Consider the following 21,095-nt stretch of genomic DNA (forward strand, 5'->3'; position numbering starts at 1 on the left):
CACCACCAACACCACCACCAACACCAACACCACCACCACGCGCGGCAGCCTTTGTCTCCCCGGTGGCGATTGTTTACCGCGCACCGCGATTTGAGGCCGAGTCGACCTAGGGGAGGACGGGTTCAGATAATCGCCGTCGCTAACCGCTGCGCCACCGCTCCTCCGCCCCCGACACACGCGGGGAGGAGGTGGGGGAGAGACACTTGGCCCAGACATCTCGTGGAACCTGTTTGTTGGATGAAAAGAGACTGACAGAGAGAGAGAGAGACACACAGAGATGGAGAGATGGAGACAGAGAGAGACAGAGGGAGACACAGAGATGGAGAGATGGAGACAGAGAGAGACAGAGAGAGATTGAGAGACAACACGAGAGTTGTGGAGACAGAGATGGAGACAGAGATGGAGACAGAGATGGAGACAGAGATGGAGACAGAGAGACATTGAGAGACACAGCGAAGGGGAGGGTGGGGACAGATTGAGAGACGGCTCGAGAGAGAGATGGAGACAGAGATGGAGACAGAGATGGAGACAGAGAGAGACAGAGAGAGATTGAGAGACACCACGAGAGTTGTGGAGACAGAGATGGAGACAGAGAGAGACAGAGAGACAGAGAGAGATTGAGAGACAACACGAGAGTTGTGGAGACAGAGATTGAGACAGAGAGAGACAGAGAGACATTTAGAGACAACACGAGAGGTGTGGAGACAGAGATGGAGACAGAGAGATATTGAGAGACACAGCGATGGGGAGGGTGGGGACATATTGAGAGACGGCTCGAGAGAGAGATGGAGACAGAGATGGAGACAGAGATGGAGACAGAGAGAGACAGAGAGAGATTGAGAGACACCACGAGAGTTGTGGAGACAGAAATGGAGACAGAGAGATATTGAGAGACACAGCGAAGGGGAGGGTGGGGACAGATTGAGAGACGGCTCGAGACAGAGAGATGGAGACGGAGAGAGACAGAGAGAGATGGTGACAGTCAGAGAGAGATGTGTAGGGGAGACTTGAGACTTGGACAGACGGAGAGATAGACAGGAGAGGAGTGGAGACAGAGAGAGACAGAGTGAGAGAGACAGAGTGAGAGAGACAGAGAGGGAGGGAGACACGGAGAGAGAGACACGGAGAGAGAGAGAGAGACACCGGTGACAAATAGAAGGCCAGAAAGACAGAAACACATACAGAGGTCGACAGAGAAATCGAGACAGACGTGGAGATGCGGACAGACAGATGGAGTCCTAGACGGAAAGATAGAGACAGAGAGACGGAGACACAGAGACACAGAGACACAGACACAGAGAGACAGAGAGACAGAGAGACACAGAGAGACAGAGAGACACAGAGACACAGAGAGACAGAGACGAAGAGACAGATACACAGAGAGACGGAGACACAGAGACAGAGAAACACAGAGAGACAGAGGGACGGAGACCCAGAGACGGAGACACAGAGAGACGGAGAAACAGAGACACAGAGAGACACAGACACAGAGAGACAGAGGGACAAAGACACAGAGAGACAGAGAGACAAAGACACAGAGAGACAGAGAGACACAGAGAGACAGAGACGGAGAGGCAGAGAGACACAGAGAGACGAAGAGACGGAGACACAGAGACACAGAGAGACAGAGAGACAGAGGAACGGAGAGACAGAGACGGAGAGGCAGAGAGACACCACGTGACGCGCGAGTCGGCGGGTTCGTAGCGCTGACCGCTACACTACCGCTCCACACACACAAAGACAAAGATCCCCCGTGTAGCCTTAACAGACTGTAGGGGCAGGTGCTGTTAGCGAGCAGCACCTATGAAGGCCGGCACGGCACACGAGGGGGTGGGTGGCCAGCACCACGCCCGGCCGCCTTTGTCTCCCCAGTGGCGAAGTTTTTACACACCGCACCAGGTACTCATTGGAGGCCGAGTCGACCTAGGGGAGGCCCGGGACCTGTTCAGATAAACGTCACCGGTGATGTTGGCCGTGAGCGGGAATCGAACCCGGGTCGCCGGGTTCGTAGTGCAGCGTAGCGCTAACCGCTACACCACCGTTACCCAGCGCTCCGCAAACACACAGACACACACACACGCGTACACATTACACGTAACATTATCTCATCACATCTTGACTGCTAAGTGGAGTTAGGGCCGGTCTGGGCTTGGACTGGAGAGCCTGGTTGAAATGTGAATCTGCTTTTGAACAATCCGAACGCCTTTTGCCATCACCATCACATTCGTCGTCATCATCAGTACCGTGACAGTGACCCCTCCCCCCCTCTCTCTCTCTCTCTGTCCCCTAACGGGAGTCAAACTTTGAACACTGCTGAGCTTTGTGAGTGGGCGGACGAGCGAGAGGGTGATTTGAGCGAGCGTGTCAATGAGCGAGTGAGCGTGTGAATGAGCGTGTGAGAGAGTGAGTGAGCGAGCGAGCGAGGAGGTGAATGGATGAGTGAGTGTGTGAATGGATGAGTGAGCGGGTCAATGAGTGAGTGAATGAGCGAGTGAGAAAGTGAGTGAGTGAGCGTGTGAATGAGTGAGTGAGTGGGTGAGTGGGTGAGTGTGTGAATGCGTGAGTGCACGAGTGAGTGTGTGAGTGAGTGAGTGTGTGAATGAGTGAGTGCACGAGTGAGAGTGAGTGTGTGAGTGAGTGAGCGGGTGAACGACTGAGTGAGCGAGTAAGTGTGTGAATGAGTGAGGGTGTGAGTAGGTGAACGACTGAGTGAGAAAGTGAGTGAGCGAGTGAGCATGTCGGCGAGTGGGTGAGCGAGCGAGTGGGTGAGCGACTGAGTGAGCGAGTGAGAAAGTGTGTGAATGAGTGAGAGTGTGAGTGTGTGAATGAGTGAGTGAGCGAGCGAGTGAGAAAGTGAGTGAGCGAGTGAGCGAGCGAGTGGGTGAGCGAGCGAGTGGGTGAGCGAGCGAGTGGGTGAGCGAGCGAGTGGGTGAGCGAGCGAGTGGGTGAGCGAGCGAGTGGGTGAGCGACTGAGTGAGCGAGTGAGAATGCGATTGAGCGTGCGAATGAGCGGGTGAGCGAGTGAGCGAATAGGCGAGCGTTTGGTTTGGCCTACCCCTAGGTCTGCTCGGCCGTCAGTAATTGCCCTTCAGTCCCCTCATCCTCGTCGTGAGAGTGCTCGCTAACAGCTGCCTTCGAGGGCGTCTCTGATTTCACCCACGTGCAGCAGCAGCAGCATCCACACACAGTGCACGCCCGTGCGTAGGTGCGTGGGTGCGGGCACGTGTGAGTGAGTGCCTGGTGCGGTGTGTAGTAAACTTCATCGCCACTGAGAGAGACAAAGGCGGCCGGGCGTGGTGCTGGCCACCCACCCCCTCATGTGCCCTGCCGGCCTTCATAGGATGCTGCTCGCTAACAGCACTTGCCCCAGCAGTCTGTGCAGGCTATACACGGGGGATCTTTGTCTTTGCGTGTGTGTGTGTGTGGGTGAGTGGGTGGGTGGGTGAGTGTGTGGGTGAGTGTGTGTGTGTGGGTGAGTGTGTGGGTGAGTGGGTGGGTGAGTGTGTGGGTGAGTGAGTGTGTGTGGGTGAGTGTGTGGGTGAGTGTGTGGGTGAGTGGGTGGGTGAGTGTGTGTGGGTGTGTGTGTGTGGGTGAGTGTGGGTGTGTGTGTGTGGGTGAGTGGGTGTGTGTGTGTGTGGGTGAGTGTGTGGGTGACTGTGTGGGTGTGTGGGTGAGTGTGTGGGTGAGTGTGTGGGTGAGTGTGTGGGTGAGTGGATGTGTGTGGGTGAGTGTGTGGGTGGGTGAGTGGGTGGGTGAGTGTGTGGGTGAGTGTGTGGGTGAGTGGGTGTGTGTGTGGGGGTGAGTGTGTGGGTGGGTGAGTGGGTGGGTGAGTGTGTGGGTGTGTGTGGGTGAGTGTGTGGGTGAGTGGGTGTGGGTGTGTGGGTGAGTGGGTGGGTGAGTGGGTGGGTGAGTGTGTGGGTGAGTGTGTGGGTGTGTGTGTGTGTGTGGGTGAGTGTGTGGGTGAGTGTGTGGGTGTGTGTGTGTGTGTGGGTGAGTGTGTGGGTGAGTGTGTGGGTGAGTGGGTGGGTGAGTGTGGGTGAGTGTGTGGGTGAGTGTGTGGGTGAGTGTGTGGGTGTGTGTGTGTGGGTGAGTGGGTGGGTGAGTGTGTGGGTGTGTGTGTGTGGGTCAGTGTGTGGGTGAGTGTGTGGGCGGGGAGCGGTGGTGCAGCGGTTAGCGCTGCGCTACGAACCCGGCGACCTGGGTTCGATTCCCGCTCACGGCCAACACCAGTGACGATTATCTGAACCGGTCCCGGGCCTCCCCTAGGTCGACTCAGCCTTGAATGATTGCCTGGTGCGGTGTGTAGTAAACATCGTGGCCACCCACCCCCTCGTGTACCCTGCCGCCCTTCGTAGGCGGTTGCTAACAGCGCTTGCCCCGACAATTTGTTTTAAGGCTATACGGGGGGGGATCGTTGTTGTGGTGTGGTGTGTGGGTGTGTGTCCACGAGTGTCCGTGCTCAGCACGCGCGCACATTTTTGTGGAGGAGTGTGTGTGTGCGCGTGTTGTCTCTGCCGGCGTCGGCGTTGGCGATTGCGTGCGTGCGAGCGAGCGAGAGCGGGGAGCGGTGGCGCAACGGTTAGCGCCGCCAGTGGAGTCCCCAGCGGTGACCTCCGGAGGGGTCCAGCGGTGACCTCCGGCGTTGCGCCGTTGACCTTTGTGAAGCTGTTGTGACCTTTGACCCCCCTGCCCGATGAGCACCGCCGTGGCTGCGCACGGTGCGGAAGAAGTTGAACCGGCGTGCACACGCGTGTTGTTGTTGTCTTGTTGTTGTTGTCTTGTTGTCTTGTTGTTGTCTTGGTGTTGTTGTTGTTGTTGTTGTCTTGGTGTTGTTGTTGTTGTCTTGGTATTGTTGTCTTGTTGTTGTCTTGGTGTTGTTGTTGTTGTTGTCTTGTTGTTGTCTTGGTGTGGCCTGGTGCTGTTGTTGTTGTTGTCTTGGTGTGGCCTGGGGCTGTTGTTGTTGTTGTCTTGGTGTGGCCTGGGACTGTTGTTGTTGTTGTTGTCTTGGTGTGGCCTGGGACTGTTGTTGTTGTCTTGGTGTTGTTGTTGTTGTCTTGGTGTTGTTGTTGTCTTAGTGTGGCCTAGAACTGTTGTTATTGTTGTTGTTGACTTGGTGTGGCCTGGGACTGTTGTTGTTGACTTGGTGTGGCCTGATACTGTTGTTGTTGTTGACTTGGTGTGGCCTGGAACTGTTGTTATTGTTGACTTGGTGTGGCCTGGGACTGTTGTTGTTGACTTGGTGTGGCCTGATACTGTTGTTGTTGTTGACTTGGTATGGCCTGGGACTGTTGTTGTTGTTGGGTTCGTTGTTGGAGCTCGCTGGGCCCGTGCCCCCTACTGGACATTTTTGGGGAAAAAATAGCTTTATAGCTCATCGGATTCCCCCTTCTCCTCCCCCCCCACCTCCTCCCTCCTCTCCCCCCTCCTCTCTCCCTCCTCCCCCTGCTGTTCAAATAAAGATTTTGATAAATAGGCGGTCACTTATTCAGAGAATCCCATCTCACCCATCGCTACACCTCGCTGCCGCTCGCCGCTCTCACCGCTGCTGCCCCACCGACAGAAATCAAATCAGATTGTTCGGTCGGCGCTGCTGGAAATTAGCCGGGTTCAGTCAAATTTAGTGACGGACCAATTTGACTTGCGGTGGCGGTATTGTGCGTGCGTGTGTGAGTCTGTGGGTCTCTGTGTGAGTCTGTGGGTCTCTGGGTGAGTTTATGGGTCTCTGCGTGAGTCTGTGGGTATCTGTGTGAGTCTATGGGTCTCTGTGTGAGTCTATGGGTCTCTGTGTGAGTCTGTGGGTCTCTGTATGAGTCTGTGGGTCTCTGTGTGAGTGTATGGGTCTCTGCGTGAGTCTGTGGGTCTCTGTGTGAGTCTGTGGGTCTCTGGGTGATTCTATGGGTCTCTGTGTGAGTGTATGGGTCTCTGTGTGAGTCTGTGGGTCTCTGTGTGAGTCTGTGGGTCTCTGTGTGAGTCTGTGGGTCTCTGGGTGAGTCTATGGGTCTCTGTGTGAGTCTGTGGGTCTCTGTGTGAGTGTATGGGTCTCTGCGTGAGTCTGTGGGTCTCTGTATGAGTCTGTGGGTCTCTGTGTGAGTGTATGGGTCTCTGCGTGAGTCTGTGGGTCTCTGTGTGAGTCTGTGGGTCTCTGGGTGATTCTATGGGTCTCTGTGTGAGTGTATGGGTCTCTGTGTGAGTCTGTGGGTCTCTGTGTGAGTCTGTGGGTCTCTGTGTGAGTCTGTGGGTCTCTGGGTGAGTCTATGGGTCTCTGTGTGAGTCTGTGGGTCTCTGTGTGAGTCTGTGGGTCTCTGTGTGAGTCTGTGGGTCTCTGGGTGATTCTATGGGTCTCTGTGTGAGTGTATGGGTCTCTGTGTGAGTCTGTGGGTCTCTGTGTGAGTCTGTGGGTCTCTGTGTGAGTCTGTGGGTCTCTGTATGAGTCTGTGGGTCTCTGTGTGAGTGTATGGGTCTCTGCGTGAGTCTGTGGGTCTCTGTATGAGTCTGTGGGTCTCTGGGTGATTCTATGGGTCTCTGTGTGAGTGTATGGGTCTCTGTGTGAGTCTGTGGGTCTCTGTGTGAGTCTGTGGGTCTCTGTGTGAGTCTGTGGGTCTCTGGGTGAGTCTATGGGTCTCTGTGTGAGTCTGTGGGTCTCTGTGTGAGTCTGTGGGTCTCTGTGTGAGTCTGTGGGTCTCTGGGTGATTCTATGGGTCTCTGTGTGAGTGTATGGGTCTCTGTGTGAGTCTGTGGGTCTCTGTGTGAGTCTGTGGGTCTCTGTGTGAGTCTGTGGGTCTCTGGGTGAGTCTATGGGTCTCTGTGTGAGTGTATGAGTTTCTATGTGTGACTCAATGGGTCTCTGTGTGTGTCCATGGGTCTCGCGAGCCGCGAGTGACCCGGCTTGAGACCACAAACTTGTCTCATCCCACCTGTCCGCCCGTCTGCTCGTGTCGGAGCTTCTGAGCGGCGGCGGCGGCACCATTACGTCTCTCTTGTCTCTCCCTCTCTCTCGCCCCCACGTCTCGCAAACGTCCCCCTCATTTATTCATGAGCAGATTGTCTCACAAGGCCGCGTTTTCCACGCCAAGGCACGGGCAAAGATCCCCCGTACAGCCCCCTTTATTTTTGAACGGGCCGCCGGGGCAAGTGCAGCCCGCGAACGCCGTTGAAGGCCGGCACCGACGCACGCGGGGGGCCGCCTTTGTCTCCCCCAGCGGCGGCGTTTGTTACGCACCGCACCCGGGCGCTCATTTGAGGCCGAGTCGACCTAGGCGAGGTCCGGGGCCGCGACCCTCGACCCTCGCCACGACCCTCGACCCTCCCGGCGTCCCGCGACCCTCGCCGCGACGCTCGAACCTCGCCGCGACCCTTGACCCTCGCCGCGACCCTCGACCCTCGCCGCGACCCTCGACCCTCGCCGCGACCCTCGACCCTTGCCGCGACCCTCACCGCTCCGCCCAAGCAGCGGTCGCAGCGCTCGCCCCAACGACCTCCGGAGGCGGCCGCTTGCGCGTGGTGGGGGGAGGGGGGGCGGTGGGGGGAGGGGGGGCGGTGGGGGGGGGCGGTGGGGGGCGGCGGGTGGGGGGGGGGGCGGTGGGGGGGGGCGGGCGGTGGGGGACTTCTCCGTCGCGCGATGATCTCGCCACGCCCGGTCGACGAGAGCTCTCGAAGAGCGCGGTTGGGAGCGGCACCCCCCCCCCCACCCAACAACGACAACGACAACAACGACAAAAACTACAACAACAACGACAACAACGACAACAACGACAAAAACTACAACAACAACGACAACAACGACAACAACGACAAAAACTACAACAACAACGACAACAACGACAACAACGACAACAACGACAACAACGACAAAAACTACAACAACAACCCCCGGGCTGAAAGGGCCATGGGGGAAGGACCCCAAGGGGGCCCGCCAGCGACCGACTCCAAGGGCTCTTGGCGGTTGTTTGGAGGGGGGAGGAGCGGAGTGCGCCGCAGATTTGCCCTCTGGCGAGCGAGTGGAGCGTGCGAGCGAGTGGAGCGTGCGAGCGAGAGCGGCGGGGAGCGGTGGCGCAGCGGTTAGCGCTGCGCCACCGCCCGGCGGGATCCGAGCTCGATTGCCGGTCCCGGGCAACACCGGCTGACGGTTTTCTGAACCGGTTCAGGGCCTCCGCTAGGTCGACTCGGCCTCGGCACGAGCACCCGGTGCGGTGTGTGAAAACCATCGCCGCTGGGGAGACGAAGGGCGGCCCGGCGTGGCGCCGGGCCGCCCACCGCATCGCGTGCCGTGTGCCGGCCTCCGTTAGGCGCTCGCTGGCAGCGCTTGCCCCTGCAGCCCGTTGAGGCTGCACGGGGGACCTTTGTCTCTGGAGCGGTGGCGGAGCGGTTGGCGCCCTGCGCCGTGAAACCGGCGAGACCCGAGTTGGATTTCCGGCTCGCGGCCAGCGCCGCCCCCGGAACCGCCTTCGTCTGCGATGCCTGCCGCGCACCGTTACCGGGTGTTCGCCTGAGGCTGAGTCGACCTCGGGGGAAGCCCGTCACACCGGTTTCGATGAACCGTCACCGGCGGGCTAACCGCCGCGCCGCCGTTCGTGGGCGCTGCTCGCGAAGCAACGCTCGCCCCACCGGCCTGCGGAGGGCTAGCGGTCGGGACCCGGACACGTTTGTCCTCTGCGCGTGCGCGCGCAGGGAGGGTGTCGCTGTACCGCCAGGCCTCGCTGCTCATCGACCCGGTCCGCTCCGACGACGAGGGCTGGTACGAGTGCCGGGTTTTGCTCCTGGGCCGGCAGTACAACTCCTTCGGCAACGGGACCTGGGTTCGACTCTACGTTGTCTGTGAGCACGCGCGCACGCACGCACACACACACACGCACTCGCACACACGCACACGCACGCACTCACACGCACACGCACACACACGCACACACACGCACACTCCCAGGGCCGTCTGCGTGGAGTTGTCGAAGGCTCGCCGCTGCTGGCAGGAGGTGACGGGACAGACCCAGGTGGTGGCACGCGTTGACCGACTGAGATGACCGGCCGATGCACCACCACCGCCCCCTGCTGTGCCAGCTCGCTGCGTTTTTAACCGCCCGCACGGCCGCTCCGCTCGTCGTTGTGAGCGTCGCTCCTCTGCCCTGCGTTGTCGCTGGAGGGCGACTGCCTCCTCCACCCGCGCACACAGATACAAAGATCCCCCGCGTAGCCTCAACAGGCTGTAGGGGCAAGTGCTGTTAGCGAGCACCTATGAAGGCCGGCACGGCACACGAGGGGGTGCGTGGCCAGCAACCACGCCCGGCCGCCTTTGTCTCCCCAGTGGCGATGTTTACTGCACACCGCACCAGGCACTCGTTTAAAGCTGAGTCGACCTAGGGGAGGCCCAGGACCGGTTCAGATAATCGTCACAAGTGATGTTGGTGGCCGTGAATCGAACTCGGCTCGCCGGGTTCATAGCGCAGCACGCTAACCGCTACTCACACACTCACTCATACACACACACTCACATACACACACACTCACTCACATACACACACTCACACATACACACACTCACACATACACACACTCACACATACACACACACTCACGTACACACACTCACATACACACACACTCACGTACACACACACTCACTCACATACACACACTCACATACACACTCACATACACACACACACTCACTCATACACACACTCACATACACACACACATACACACACTCACATACACACTCACACTCACTCACATACACACACTCACATACACACACACATACACACTCTCACACATACACACACTCACATACACACTCACACTCACTCACATACACACATTCACATACACACATACACACACTCACACATACACACACTCACTCATACACACTCACATACACACTCACATACACACACTCACTCACATACACACACTCACACATACACACACTCACACATACACACTCACACATACACACACACTCACGTACACACACTCACATACACACACACAGACACTCAAACACACACAACAACAACAACCGCCATTCGCCACTAAGTGGCGGTGACGTCACCACGACGCTTGTGCCAGGCTATGTGCACCCTGAGGCCACGTGAAGTGTCGAACGCCCGCTGGCAGGAGGTCACGGGGCAGACCCAGGTGCCACGGGTCGACTGACTGAGATGACTGGCTGATGAACCACCTGTGCCCCCTACTGTGCCAACCTGCTGTGCTTTAGCCACCCGGCGCTCCGCTCGTTGTTCTGAGCGTCGCTCCTCCGTCCTCCGATGTTGTTGGAGGGCGACTGCCTCCAACTGCCCAGTAGCATCCTTCACGAGCCTCCTCCACAGAGGCCGATCTTGACACCGCTGGTACCAGTCATCGGCAAGTCCACTCAGCTCCACGTCCTCCTGCACCACATCACTCCATCTCTTCTCTAGCCCGTGCCGCGCCCGCTTAGCCCCCTCAATCCGGCCAAACAAAAGCTGTTTCGGCATGCGGTGGCTGGGCATGCGGGCTACATGACCCAGCCATCGCAGCCTTGCCTGCCGGAGGAGCTCACCGATGGGACCCTGCCCAGATCTTTCAAGGATTTGTGAGCTCCTCACACAATCCAGTCTGGTTAAACCCAGGATGGATCGTAGGCAGGCCAGCCTAAATGTTTCTAACCGGCGAAGATGTTCCATTAAGGGGGTCCACGTTTCGCAAGCGTAGAGAAGGGAGGGAATGACCGTGGCCTAGAAGACCTGAAGCTTAGTGTGGAGCGACAGACCAGGTAGCTTCCACACAGCGTTACGCAATCGATGAAAAGATATTGCCGCTCGACTGATTCGGAGTGAGACCTCTGCTGTTAAACTGGAGCCAGTCATAAGCACACTGCCCAGGTATGGGAAACTCTCCACTCTCTCCACAACTGCCCCATCACCGATTGGGAGTTGTGGGGGTGGAGTGTCCGATGGTACAAAATACCCAGGCAGGTGCTTAGTTTTGGTGGGGCTGATGATAATGCCCCATCTCTGAGTGGCACGCTCCAGTTCCAGCAGCAGCGTCTCCAACTCCTCCTCTAAATGAGCAGCTATTACCAAATCATCGGCATACATAACGTGGTTGAGCATTAGGGAGCCATCCCTTGACCGCACCCGGGCATCGATTAGCCTCCCATTATATCTGTACCATATGGAGATTCCCCCCGTACAGCTATTGAAGGCTTCACGAACTACGTGGTCAAAATAGATGATAAATAATGTGGGAGCCAGAGGACATCCCTGTCGCACCCCAAGGTGTACAGGGAATGGCTCTGACTCCCGGCCACGTAGTTTTAGCCTGGGCCCGCTCACCATCATGAAGGTCCTTAATGATCGTGAGCAGAGGGTCAGGTACTCCAAAAGCACGAAGAACAACCCAGAGCCCAGGCCTACTGATGATATCATAGGCCTTGACCAGGTCAATAAAGCAGAGATGTAGGTCTTGTTGGAATTTCCTACACCTCTGCTGTAGCAGACGGACATAAAATATGGCATCTGTGCAGGACCGCCCTTTCCTGAAACCGCATTGGGGCTCCGCAAGCCTCTCCTCAGCGTGCCTGGCAAGGCGATGTTGAATAATCCTTGCCAGGACCTTTCCCGGCACACTGAGGAGTGAGATTCCCCTGTAGTTGTTACAGTCTGTGCGGTCCCCCTTCTTAAAGAGGGGGACCACCAGGGCATCCTTCCAATCCTGCGGTACCCGTCCAGTGGTCCAGATTGTTGTTATGATGTCATATAGGGCAGTCTGTGCGCAAACGCCACCCTCCCTCAGCATTTCGCTTGTGAGATCGTCTACCCGGTGCCTTTCCTGGTCTCAGGCTCCGGATCGCCTTCAGTACTTCCTCAACAGTTGGCACCTCAGCCAGCCACTCACAGGGGGTGACTTCTTCCAATATTTGAGGCACCGCAGCCTCAGCAGGGTCATCCCCACTTTGTGCCATGATGTTTTCCTGGCTGTGGGATTTCCCCTCCCCCAGGACCTCACAGAAATGCTCAGCAAATCTGCAAACCTGTTCCTGGGGGTCGGAGATTGGATCACCGTTTTTTCCCCTAATGATGGTAATAGGTGTGGTGCTGCAGGTTACTTTTTTGATGGAGTTAAATAGAGATTTGTGATCACGGGCCACTGGGGCAGACTCCATCTCCTCAGCAACCCGCGACCGCCACCCATCCTTGCAGCGCCTCACGGCTCTCCGAACCTCCGAGCGAAGGCTGCGGTAAGCCTCCTCATTCTCTAACGTGGGATTCTGTAGCCAATGACAGTGGGCCTGTCGCTTTTTCTCAACCATCCTAAACACCTCCTCTGTCAGCCAGGGTCTCTGGGGGGGTCTGAACCACGTACCCAAAGCAGCCATTGCAGCTGCATGAGTCACAGTCCTAAACCTCGCTGATTTTCCCTCGACATCAGGAGGAGTGGGGGACGATGCCAACCCCAGCCGCAGGCGATGATGAAATTCTCGCTTGCAATTTTCATCAGATAACTGAGACCAGGCCACTTTAGGTTGGAATGGGGTCCTGGGTGTACACCCACCACCGGAGTGGAAGAATGGCAGGCGCATCTTACAGATGACTAGTCGATGGTCAGAGGGCAGATCAGCTCCATGGTAGGTCCTGGTGTCAAGGACATGGGCTCGCATCCGCTGGTTCGTCACTATGTAGTCCAGCAGATGTTCTTGCTTGGACCCGGCATGCATCCATGATGTTGTGTGGATGCGTCGATGCCGGAACAGCGTGTTGGTAATTACAAGCCCATGGGCTGCACAAAAATCTAGCAGCCTCCTACCGTTGTTATTGAGCTGATCTGGCCCATGCCCTGCAATCACTCCAGACCAGGTGCCAGCATCATGACCAACTCGGACATTGAAGTCACCCAACAAGATGACTCTATCCCGAGGGGCCACTTTAGCCAGCACCTGTGACAGGAGGTCATAGAAGGCATCTGACTCATCGGCTTTGCCTGCATCCCTCCACGGATGTTCGTCTTCGGTGGGGACATAAGTAATCATGACCACCACTCCTCGCCTCCGGTTGATGGGAAGGCGAGCCCAAAGTAGCCTGGGGCTCACAGCTTCCCACACCTCACCGCCATGTTCCCACGCCCCCTTCATTCTTTTGTTCAAAAGAAGAGCCACACCCTGTTGTTTGGCAGTCTGCTGCCCCGAGTAGAGGACTGTCCACCCCTCATGGTGGCAGGAGCCAGAGCCAGTCCACCGGACCTCCTGAATGCCACAGAGATCCAGGTGGTACCGGTCCAGCTCCCGACAGAGGAGTGGCAGCCTCTCCTCCGCAGTAAGCGTTCGAACATTCCACGTGGCCATCCGTAGTGGCTTTTCGTTTTTTCTGGAGGAGCCCAGAGGGTTGAGTTTCAATCTCCTGGCTCCGCCAATTGGGGGTTGGCCAGGAGACGTCATAGACGCCTGTCCCCCCGGGGCCTCCGGCACAAGCTTATTAGTTAAATTTTGTATTCGTTGTTTAGTGGTAATTAATTGAAGGTGGAGGGGTTACCAGCCCCTCGCACCCCTCCAGAGCCCCCGTTTAGCCCCTGTGGTGGTCACAGACGCCATGAGGGGAGGAGCCAATCGGAATTGGCCCTCCCCCCACAGCACTGTCCACCACAGAGTTGCCCGTCCGGCACCGCGAGGAGGTAGGGGGTTGTTTTACACACACACTCACACACACTCACTCATACACACACACTCACACACACTCACTCATACACACACACTCACACACACTCACTCATATGTGTGCGTGCGTGTGTGTGTGTGCGTGTGTGTGTGCGTCTCGCCCCCACAGCCCCCCCGCGGTGGGAGGAGACCCCCCCCGAGGTGGTGGAGGTGGAGGTGGGGGCCCCCCTCCGTGTGCGCTGCTCGGCCCACGCGGCCCCCCCCGCCACCGTGGCGTGGAGGAAGGGGGGGGCCCCCCTACGCAACGGCTCCCTCTACACGGTGACGCACGCACCGCCACACGCACCGCCACACCCACCGCCACACGCACCGCCACACGCACCGCCACACGCACCGCCACACGCACCGCCACACGCACCGCCACACGTGTCTGTCTTAGTGTCTGAGTGTCTGTCTGTCCGAGTGTCTGTCTGAGTGTCTGTCTGAGTGTCTGTCTGAGTGTCTGTCTGAGTGTCTGTCTGAGTGTCTGTCTGAGTGTCTGTCTGAGTGTCTGTCTGTCTGAGTGTCTGTCTGAGTGTCTGTATGAGTGTCTGTGTGAGTGTCTGTCTGAGTGTCTGAGTGTCTGTCTGAGTGTCTGGGTGTCTGTGTGAGTGTCTGTCTTAGTGTCTGAGTGTCTGTCTTAGTGTCTGAGTGTCTGTCTGAGTGTCTGAGTGTCTGTCTGAGTGTCTGTCTGAGTGTCTGAGTGTCTGTCTTAGTGTCTGTCTGAGTGTCTGTGTGAGTGTCTGTGTGAGTGTCTGTCTGAGTGTCTGTCTTAGTGTCTGAGTGTCTGTCTGTCCGAGTGTCTGTCTGAGTGTCTGTCTGAGTGTCTGTCTGAGTGTCTGTCTGAGTGTCTGTCTGAGTGTCTGTCTGTCCGAGTGTCTGTCTGAGTGTCTGTCTGAGTGTCTGTCTGAGTGTCTGTCTGAGTGTCTGTCTGTCTGAGTGTCTGTCTGAGTGTCTGTATGAGTGTCTGTGTGAGTGTCTGTCTGAGTGTCTGAGTGTCTGTCTGAGTGTCTGGGTGTCTGTGTGAGTGTCTGTCTTAGTGTCTGAGTGTCTGTCTTAGTGTCTGAGTGTCTGTCTGAGTGTCTGAGTGTCTGTCTGAGTGTCTGTCTGAGTGTCTGAGTGTCTGTCTTAGTGTCTGTCTGAGTGTCTGTGTGAGTGTCTGTGTGAGTGTCTGTCTGAGTGTCTGTCTTAGTGTCTGAGTGTCTGTCTGTCCGAGTGTCTGTCTGAGTGTCTGTCTGAGTGTCTGTCTGAGTGTCTGTCTGAGTGTCTGTCTGAGTGTCTGTCTGTCTGAGTGTCTGTCTGAGTGTCTGTATGAGTGTCTGTGTGAGTGTCTGTCTGAGTGTCTGAGTGTCTGTCTGAGTGTCTGGGTGTCTGTGTGAGTGTCTGTCTTAGTGTCTGAGTGTCTGTCTTAGTGTCTGAGTGTCTGTCTGAGTGTCTGAGTGTCTGTCTGAGTGTCTGTCTGAGTGTCTGAGTGTCTGTCTTAGTGTCTGTCTGAGTGTCTGTGTGAGTGTCTGTGTGAGTGTCTGTCTGAGTGTCTGTCTTAGTGTCTGAGTGTCTGTCTGAGTGTCTGTCTGAGTGTCTGAGTGTCTGTCTTAGTGTCTGTCTGAGTGTCTGAGTGTCTGTCTTAGTGTCTGTCTGAGTGTCTGAGTGTCTGTCTGAGTGTCTGTCTGAGTGTCTTGAGTGTCTGTCTGTCCGAGTGTCTGTCTGAGTGTCTGTCTGAGTGTCTGTCTGAGTGTCTGTCTGAGTGTCTGTCTGAGTGTCTGTCTGTCAGAGTGTCTGTCTGAGTGTCTGTCTGAGTGTCTGTCTGTGTGTCTGAGTGTCTGTCTGAGTGTCTGTCTGAGTGTCTGTCTGAGTGTCTGTCTGAGTGTATGAGTGTCAGTGTGAGTATCTGTCTGAGTGTCTGAGTGTCTGAGTGTCTGTGTGAGTGTCTGTCTGAGTGTCTGTCTTAGTGTCTGAGTGTCTGTCTGTCCGAGTGTCTGTCTGAGTGTCTGTCTGAGTGTCTGTCTGAGTGTCTGAGTGTCTGTCTGAGTGTCTGTCTGTCTGAGTGTCTGTCTGAGTGTCTGTCTGAGTGTCTGAGTGTCTGTGTGAGTGTCTGTCTGAGTGTCTGTCTTAGTGTCTGAGTGTCTGTCTGTCCGAGTGTCTGTCTGAGTGTCTGTCTGAGTGTCTGAGTGTCTGTGTGAGTGTCTGTCTGAGTGTCTGTCTGAGTGTCTGAGTGTCTGTCTGAGTGTCTGAGTGTCTGTGTGAGTGTCTGTCTGAGTGTCTGTCTGAGTGTCTGTCTGAGTGTCTGTCTTTCTTAGTGTGTCTGAGTGTCTGTCTGAGTGTCTGTCTGAGTGTCTGTCTGTCTGAGTGTCTGTCTGAGTGTCTGAGTGTCTGTCTGAGTGTCTGAGTGTCTGTGTGAGTGTCTGTCTGAGTGTCTGTCTGAGTGTCTGAGTGTCTGTCTGAGTGTCTGTCTTTCTTAGTGTGTCTGAGTGTCTGTCTGAGTGTCTGTCTGAGTGTCTGTCTGTCTGAGTGTCTGTCTGAGTGTCTGTCTGAGTGTCTGAGTGTCTGTGTGAGTGTCTGTATGAGTGTCTGTCTGTCTGTCTGAGTGTCTGTCTGAGTGTCTTTCTGAGTGTCTGAGTGTCTGTCTGAGTGTCTGTCTGAGTGTCTGAGTGTCTGTCTGTGTGTCTGAGTGTCTGAGTGTCTGTCTGAGTGTCCGTCTGTCTGTCTATCTGTGTGTGTGTGTGTGGGGAGCGGTGGTGCAGCGGTTAGCGCCACGCCGCGCTACGAACTCGGCGACCCGGAGCGCGATTCCCGCTCACGGCCACCGACGCCGGTGACGATTACCTGAACCGGTTCTGGGCGTCCCCCAGGTCGACTCGGCCTCAAATGGGCAAAGCATCGCCGGGGAGACAAAGGCGGCCGGGCGCGGGCCCCGTCCACCCCCAACGCCGTTGCGTGCCGTGCCGGGGCCCGCCTAGGTTGCTGCTTCGCGAACGGCCTCTCGCCCCAGCAGTCTGTGAAGGCTACGCGGCCCTTGGGGGGTGACGGTGACCTTTGTCTCTGCGTGCGTTGTGTCGCAGGTCTTGGCGGAGGAGCTGCTCGTGGGCGAGGTTCAGCCGGACTCCGCCGGCCTCTTCAGCTGCTCGGCCACGAGCAGCCACGGCACCATCGCTCACGCGTTCCGCCTCGTCGTCAGGGGTGCGTGGGGAGCGGCGGTGCGGCGGTTAGCGGCCCAACGGGCCGGAGACCGGCGACGGTTATGCCCGAAGCGGTGCCGGGCCTCCCCGAGGTCGGCTCGGGCCTCACCGTGCCCCGGCAAAGGCGACCGGGGCACGGTGCTGGCCACACCAAGCCCCCTCGTGCGTCACAGCGCCGGCCTTCATAGGCTACCGCCGCCGCCGCCGCTGCTGCTGCTGCTCGCTAACGGCACTTGCCCGCGCCAAGTCTGTCGAGGCTACGCGGGGCACCTTTAGTCTCCGCGTACGCCGGGCGACCGCTGGGTTTCCCCGAGCGGAATCCGCGGCCCCGTGGCGTTTTGCGTGAAAAGCGAGCGGGAGAGGCTGCGGAGTTTTTTTACTCCCGAGAATTTGATGTTTTCGCGCTGAGCAGTGATTCTCTGCCGCGGCTGTTCCACCTGATGACGGATGCTGGTGTTGCCTCCGAAAAATGGTCGTGATTTGGTTTCGTTGTTTTCATTTTTTTGTTTTATTTACGCGGCTTTGCCGAAAGAAGCGTGTGAAGTTTTAATTGTTCACATTTTCCCCTGTATTGTTCTTGCTTGACGATTTACTTCTCCATAGTTAGAAGGTTATTTTTTTAGTCGGGGTTGGATGGCGTGAATATATAAATCCTGTCGCTAAACCCGCCAATTAGTACGAGTACAGCACTAGTGTATAGTGTAGTATATAGTGTATAGTAGTGTAGTGTATTGTATATAGTAGTGTAGTGTATAGTGTAGTGTATAGTATAGTGTGTAGTGTAGTGTATAGTAGTGTATAGTAGTGTAGTGTATAGTGTAGTGTATAGTGTAGTGTATAGTGTACTATATAGTAGTGTATAGTGTAGTGTATAGTGTAGTGTATAGTAGTGTAGTGTATAGTAGTGTAGTGTATAGTATAGTGTATAGTGTAGCATATAGTGTAGTATACTAGTACAGCACTAGTGTAGTGTATAGTAGTGTAGTGTATAGTAGTGTAGTGTACAGTTTAGTAGTATAGTGTAGTGTATAGTAGTATAATGTACAGTGTAGTGTATAGTGTATCGTGTAGTGTATAGGGTAGTGTATAGTAGTTTATTGTGTAGTGTAAAGTGTAGTGTATAGTAGTGTAGTCTATAGTGTCGTGTATAGTGTAGTGTATACTAGTATAATGTATAGTGTAGTGTGTAGTGTAGTGTATAGTAGTGTAGTGTATAGTGTAGTGTATAGTTGTGTAGTGTATAGTGTAGTGCGTAGTGTATAGTGTAGTGTATAGTGTAGTGTATAGTGTAGTGTGTAGTGTATAGTGTAGTGTATAGTGTAGTGTATAGTGTAGTGTATAGTGTAGTATTCTAGTACAGCACTAGTGTAGTAGTATAGTAGTATAGTGTAGTGTATAGTAGTGTACTGTATAGTAGTGTAGTGTATAGTGTAGTGTATAGTGTAGTGTATAGTAGTGTAGTGTATAGTGTAGTGTATAGTGTAGTATTCTAGTACAGCACTAGTGTAGTAGTATAGTAGTATAGTGTAGTGTATAGTAGTATAGTGTATAGTGTATAGTAGTGTAGTGTATTGTGTAGTGTATAGTGTAGTGTATAGTGTAGTGTATAGTAGTGTAGTGTATAGTGTAGTGTATAGTGTAGTGTATAGTGTATAGTAGTGTAGTGTATAGTGTAGTGTATAGTGTAGTGTATAGTAGTGTAGTGTATAGTGTAGTGTATAGTAGTGTAGTGTATAGTGTAGTGTATAGTAGTGTATAGTATAGTGTAGTGTATAGTGTAGTGTATAGTGTAGTATTCTAGTACGGCACACCGGTTGTGTGTTGGAGACCCAGGCCGCGACGTTCACGATCCCGATCCCCGTGTGACGTTTCGCCAGCGATTAGCAGCCGGCTTGGTCAGGCGACAGCCACGAGTCTGCGGCGAAGTCCCCCGCCTCTGTTCCCTCCCTCCTCCGGAGGCGTCGATGTGGCGGCCGCTCCCCCCGTGGCGGCCAGTTTTCACGTCCACGAGTGCTCGGCCGACCTTTGACCCTCCCGCGTCGTTTCCGCGTCTCTCTCCCAGCTCCGCCGTCGTTCTCCGTCGCTCCGGGCAACGCCACGGTCGCCGCCGGCCACGACGCCCTGCTGCGTTGCCGCGCCGACGGATACCCGGGCAACGTGAGCCACACGTGGCTCCGCGACGGGGAGCCCCTCGCCCGCTCCGGGTAGCCGCGAGCAGCGAACCACCACGTGGGGGGGCGGGGGGGGGGGGCGGGGGGGCGGGGGGGGGGCAGCCGCACGGTCATCGCCTCGACCGCCGTTGACGATGTTGATAGTGGATGGTGGTGATGATGATGATGTTGATGACGATGTTGATAGTGGATGGTGGCGATGATGATGACGATGTTGATAGTGGATGGTGGCGATGTTGATGACGATGTTGATGGTGGATGGTGGTGATGATGATGATGATGACGATGTTGATGACGATGTTGATGACGATGTTGATAGTGGATGGTGGTGATGATGATGACGATGTTGATGATGACGATGTTGATGACGATGTTGATAGTGGATGGTGGCGATGATGATTACAATGTTGATAGTGGATGGTGGCGATGTTGATGACGATGTTGATGGTGGATGGTGGCGATGTTGATGATGGATGGTGGCGATGTTGATGATGGATGGTGGCGATGATGATGATGACGATGTTGATGACGATGTTGATGGTGGATGGTGACGATGATGATGTTGATGATGACGATGTTGATGACGGATGGTGACGATGTTGATGATGACGATGTTGATGATGGATGGTGGCGATGATGATGACGATGTTAATGACGATGATGACGATGTTGATGACAATGACATCGATAATGATGACGATGTTGATGACGATGATGACGATGTTGATGATGACAATGACATCGATAATGTTGATGTCGATGACGTCGAGGATGATGACGATGTTGATGACGATGTCGATGTCGGCTCGCGCAGCTCCCTGGCTGCCCGCGTCCGTCTCCTTGGCAACGGCTCCCTCCTCATCACTCACACCGCCCCGGAGGATGCTGGGAAGTTCACCTGCGAGGCCACCAATGGCGTGGGGGCGCCCGTGCGAAGCCACGCCCACCTCCGCGTCACCTGTGAGCCCAGCGCAGCACGCGGCCACCCTCCTCCATCCACTGCTGGATGAGATTTGCATTTGAGGCCTACTTTGAGCGACAATACTTGTCCGTGGGTTCTCTTGTGTGAGTCTGTGGGTCTCTGTGTGAGTCTGTGGGTCTCTGTGTGAGTCTGTGGGTCTCTGTGTGAGTCTGTGGGTCTCTGTGTGAGTCTATGGGCCTCTGTGTGAGGCTGTGGGTCTCTGTGTGGTCTGTAGGTCTCTGTGTGAGTCTATGGGTCTCTGTGTGAGTTTATGGGTCTCTGTGCTCTGTGTGAGTCTGTGGGTCTCTGTGTGAGTCTGTGGGTCTCTGTGTGAGTCTGTGGGTCTCTGTGTGAGTCTATGGGCCTCTGTGTGAGTCTCTGTGTGAGTCTGTGGGTCTCTGTGTGAGTCTGTGGGTCTCTGTGTGAGTTTATGAGTCTCTATGCGAGTCTGTGGGTCTCTGTGTGAGTCTGTGGGTCTCTGTGTGAGTCTGTGGGTCTCTGTGTGAGTCTGTAGGTCTCTGTGTGAGTCTGTGGGCCTCTGTGTGAGTTTGTGGGCCTCTGTGTGAGTCTGTGGGTCTCTGTGTGAGTCTATGAGTCTCTGTGTGAGTCTATGGGTCTCTGTGTGAGTCTATGGGTCTCTGTGTAAGTCTGTGGTTCTCTGTGTGAGTCTGTGGGTCTCTGTGTGAGTCTGTGGGTCTCTGTGTAAGTCTATGGGTTCTGTGTAACTTTTGGGTCGATGTGTGCGTCTATGGGTGTCTGTGTTAATCTATGCGTCTCTGAGTGTATGAGTCTCTGTGTAAGTCGATGATTCTCTGTGTGAATCTATGGGTCTCTGTGTGAGTCTATGGGTTTCTGTGTGAATCTATGGGTCTCTGTGTGAATCTATGGGTCGCTGTGTGAGTCTATGGGCCTCTGAGTGAGTCTGTGGTTCTCTGTGTGAGTCTGTGGGTCTCTGTGTGAATCTATGGGTCTCTGTGTGAATCATGGGTCGCTGTGTGAGTCTATGGGCCTCTGAGTGAGTCTGTGGGTCTCTGTGTGAGTTTATGGGTCTCTGTGTGAGTCTATGGGTCTCTCTGAGTCTATGGGCGTGTCTGTGTGGTCGCGAAATCCTTGGACATCTG

The 21,095-nt window shown here is 55.4% G+C and overlaps 1 protein-coding gene across 1 annotated transcript in view; it reads left to right on the forward strand.

The window, feature by feature from the left end:
• The window catches only part of LOC142906274 (uncharacterized), a 65,199-nt gene that overhangs the window by 15,285 nt on the left and 28,819 nt on the right, over positions 1-21,095 (forward strand). Inside the window, exons 3-6 of the mRNA XM_076053754.1 lie at positions 8,668-8,795; positions 16,726-16,843; positions 18,905-19,046; positions 19,828-19,973. Of these exons, the coding sequence (XP_075909869.1) occupies positions 8,668-8,795; positions 16,726-16,843; positions 18,905-19,046; positions 19,828-19,973 (534 nt within the window). The remainder of the gene's footprint in view (positions 1-8,667; positions 8,796-16,725; positions 16,844-18,904; positions 19,047-19,827; positions 19,974-21,095) is intronic.

Source organism: Petromyzon marinus, chromosome 62 (assembly GCF_048934315.1).
Source record: "Petromyzon marinus isolate PM22_M1 ecotype Great Lakes invasive population chromosome 62, UKy_Petmar_22M1.pri1.0, whole genome shotgun sequence".
Lineage (NCBI taxonomy): Eukaryota > Metazoa > Chordata > Hyperoartia > Petromyzontiformes > Petromyzontidae > Petromyzon > Petromyzon marinus.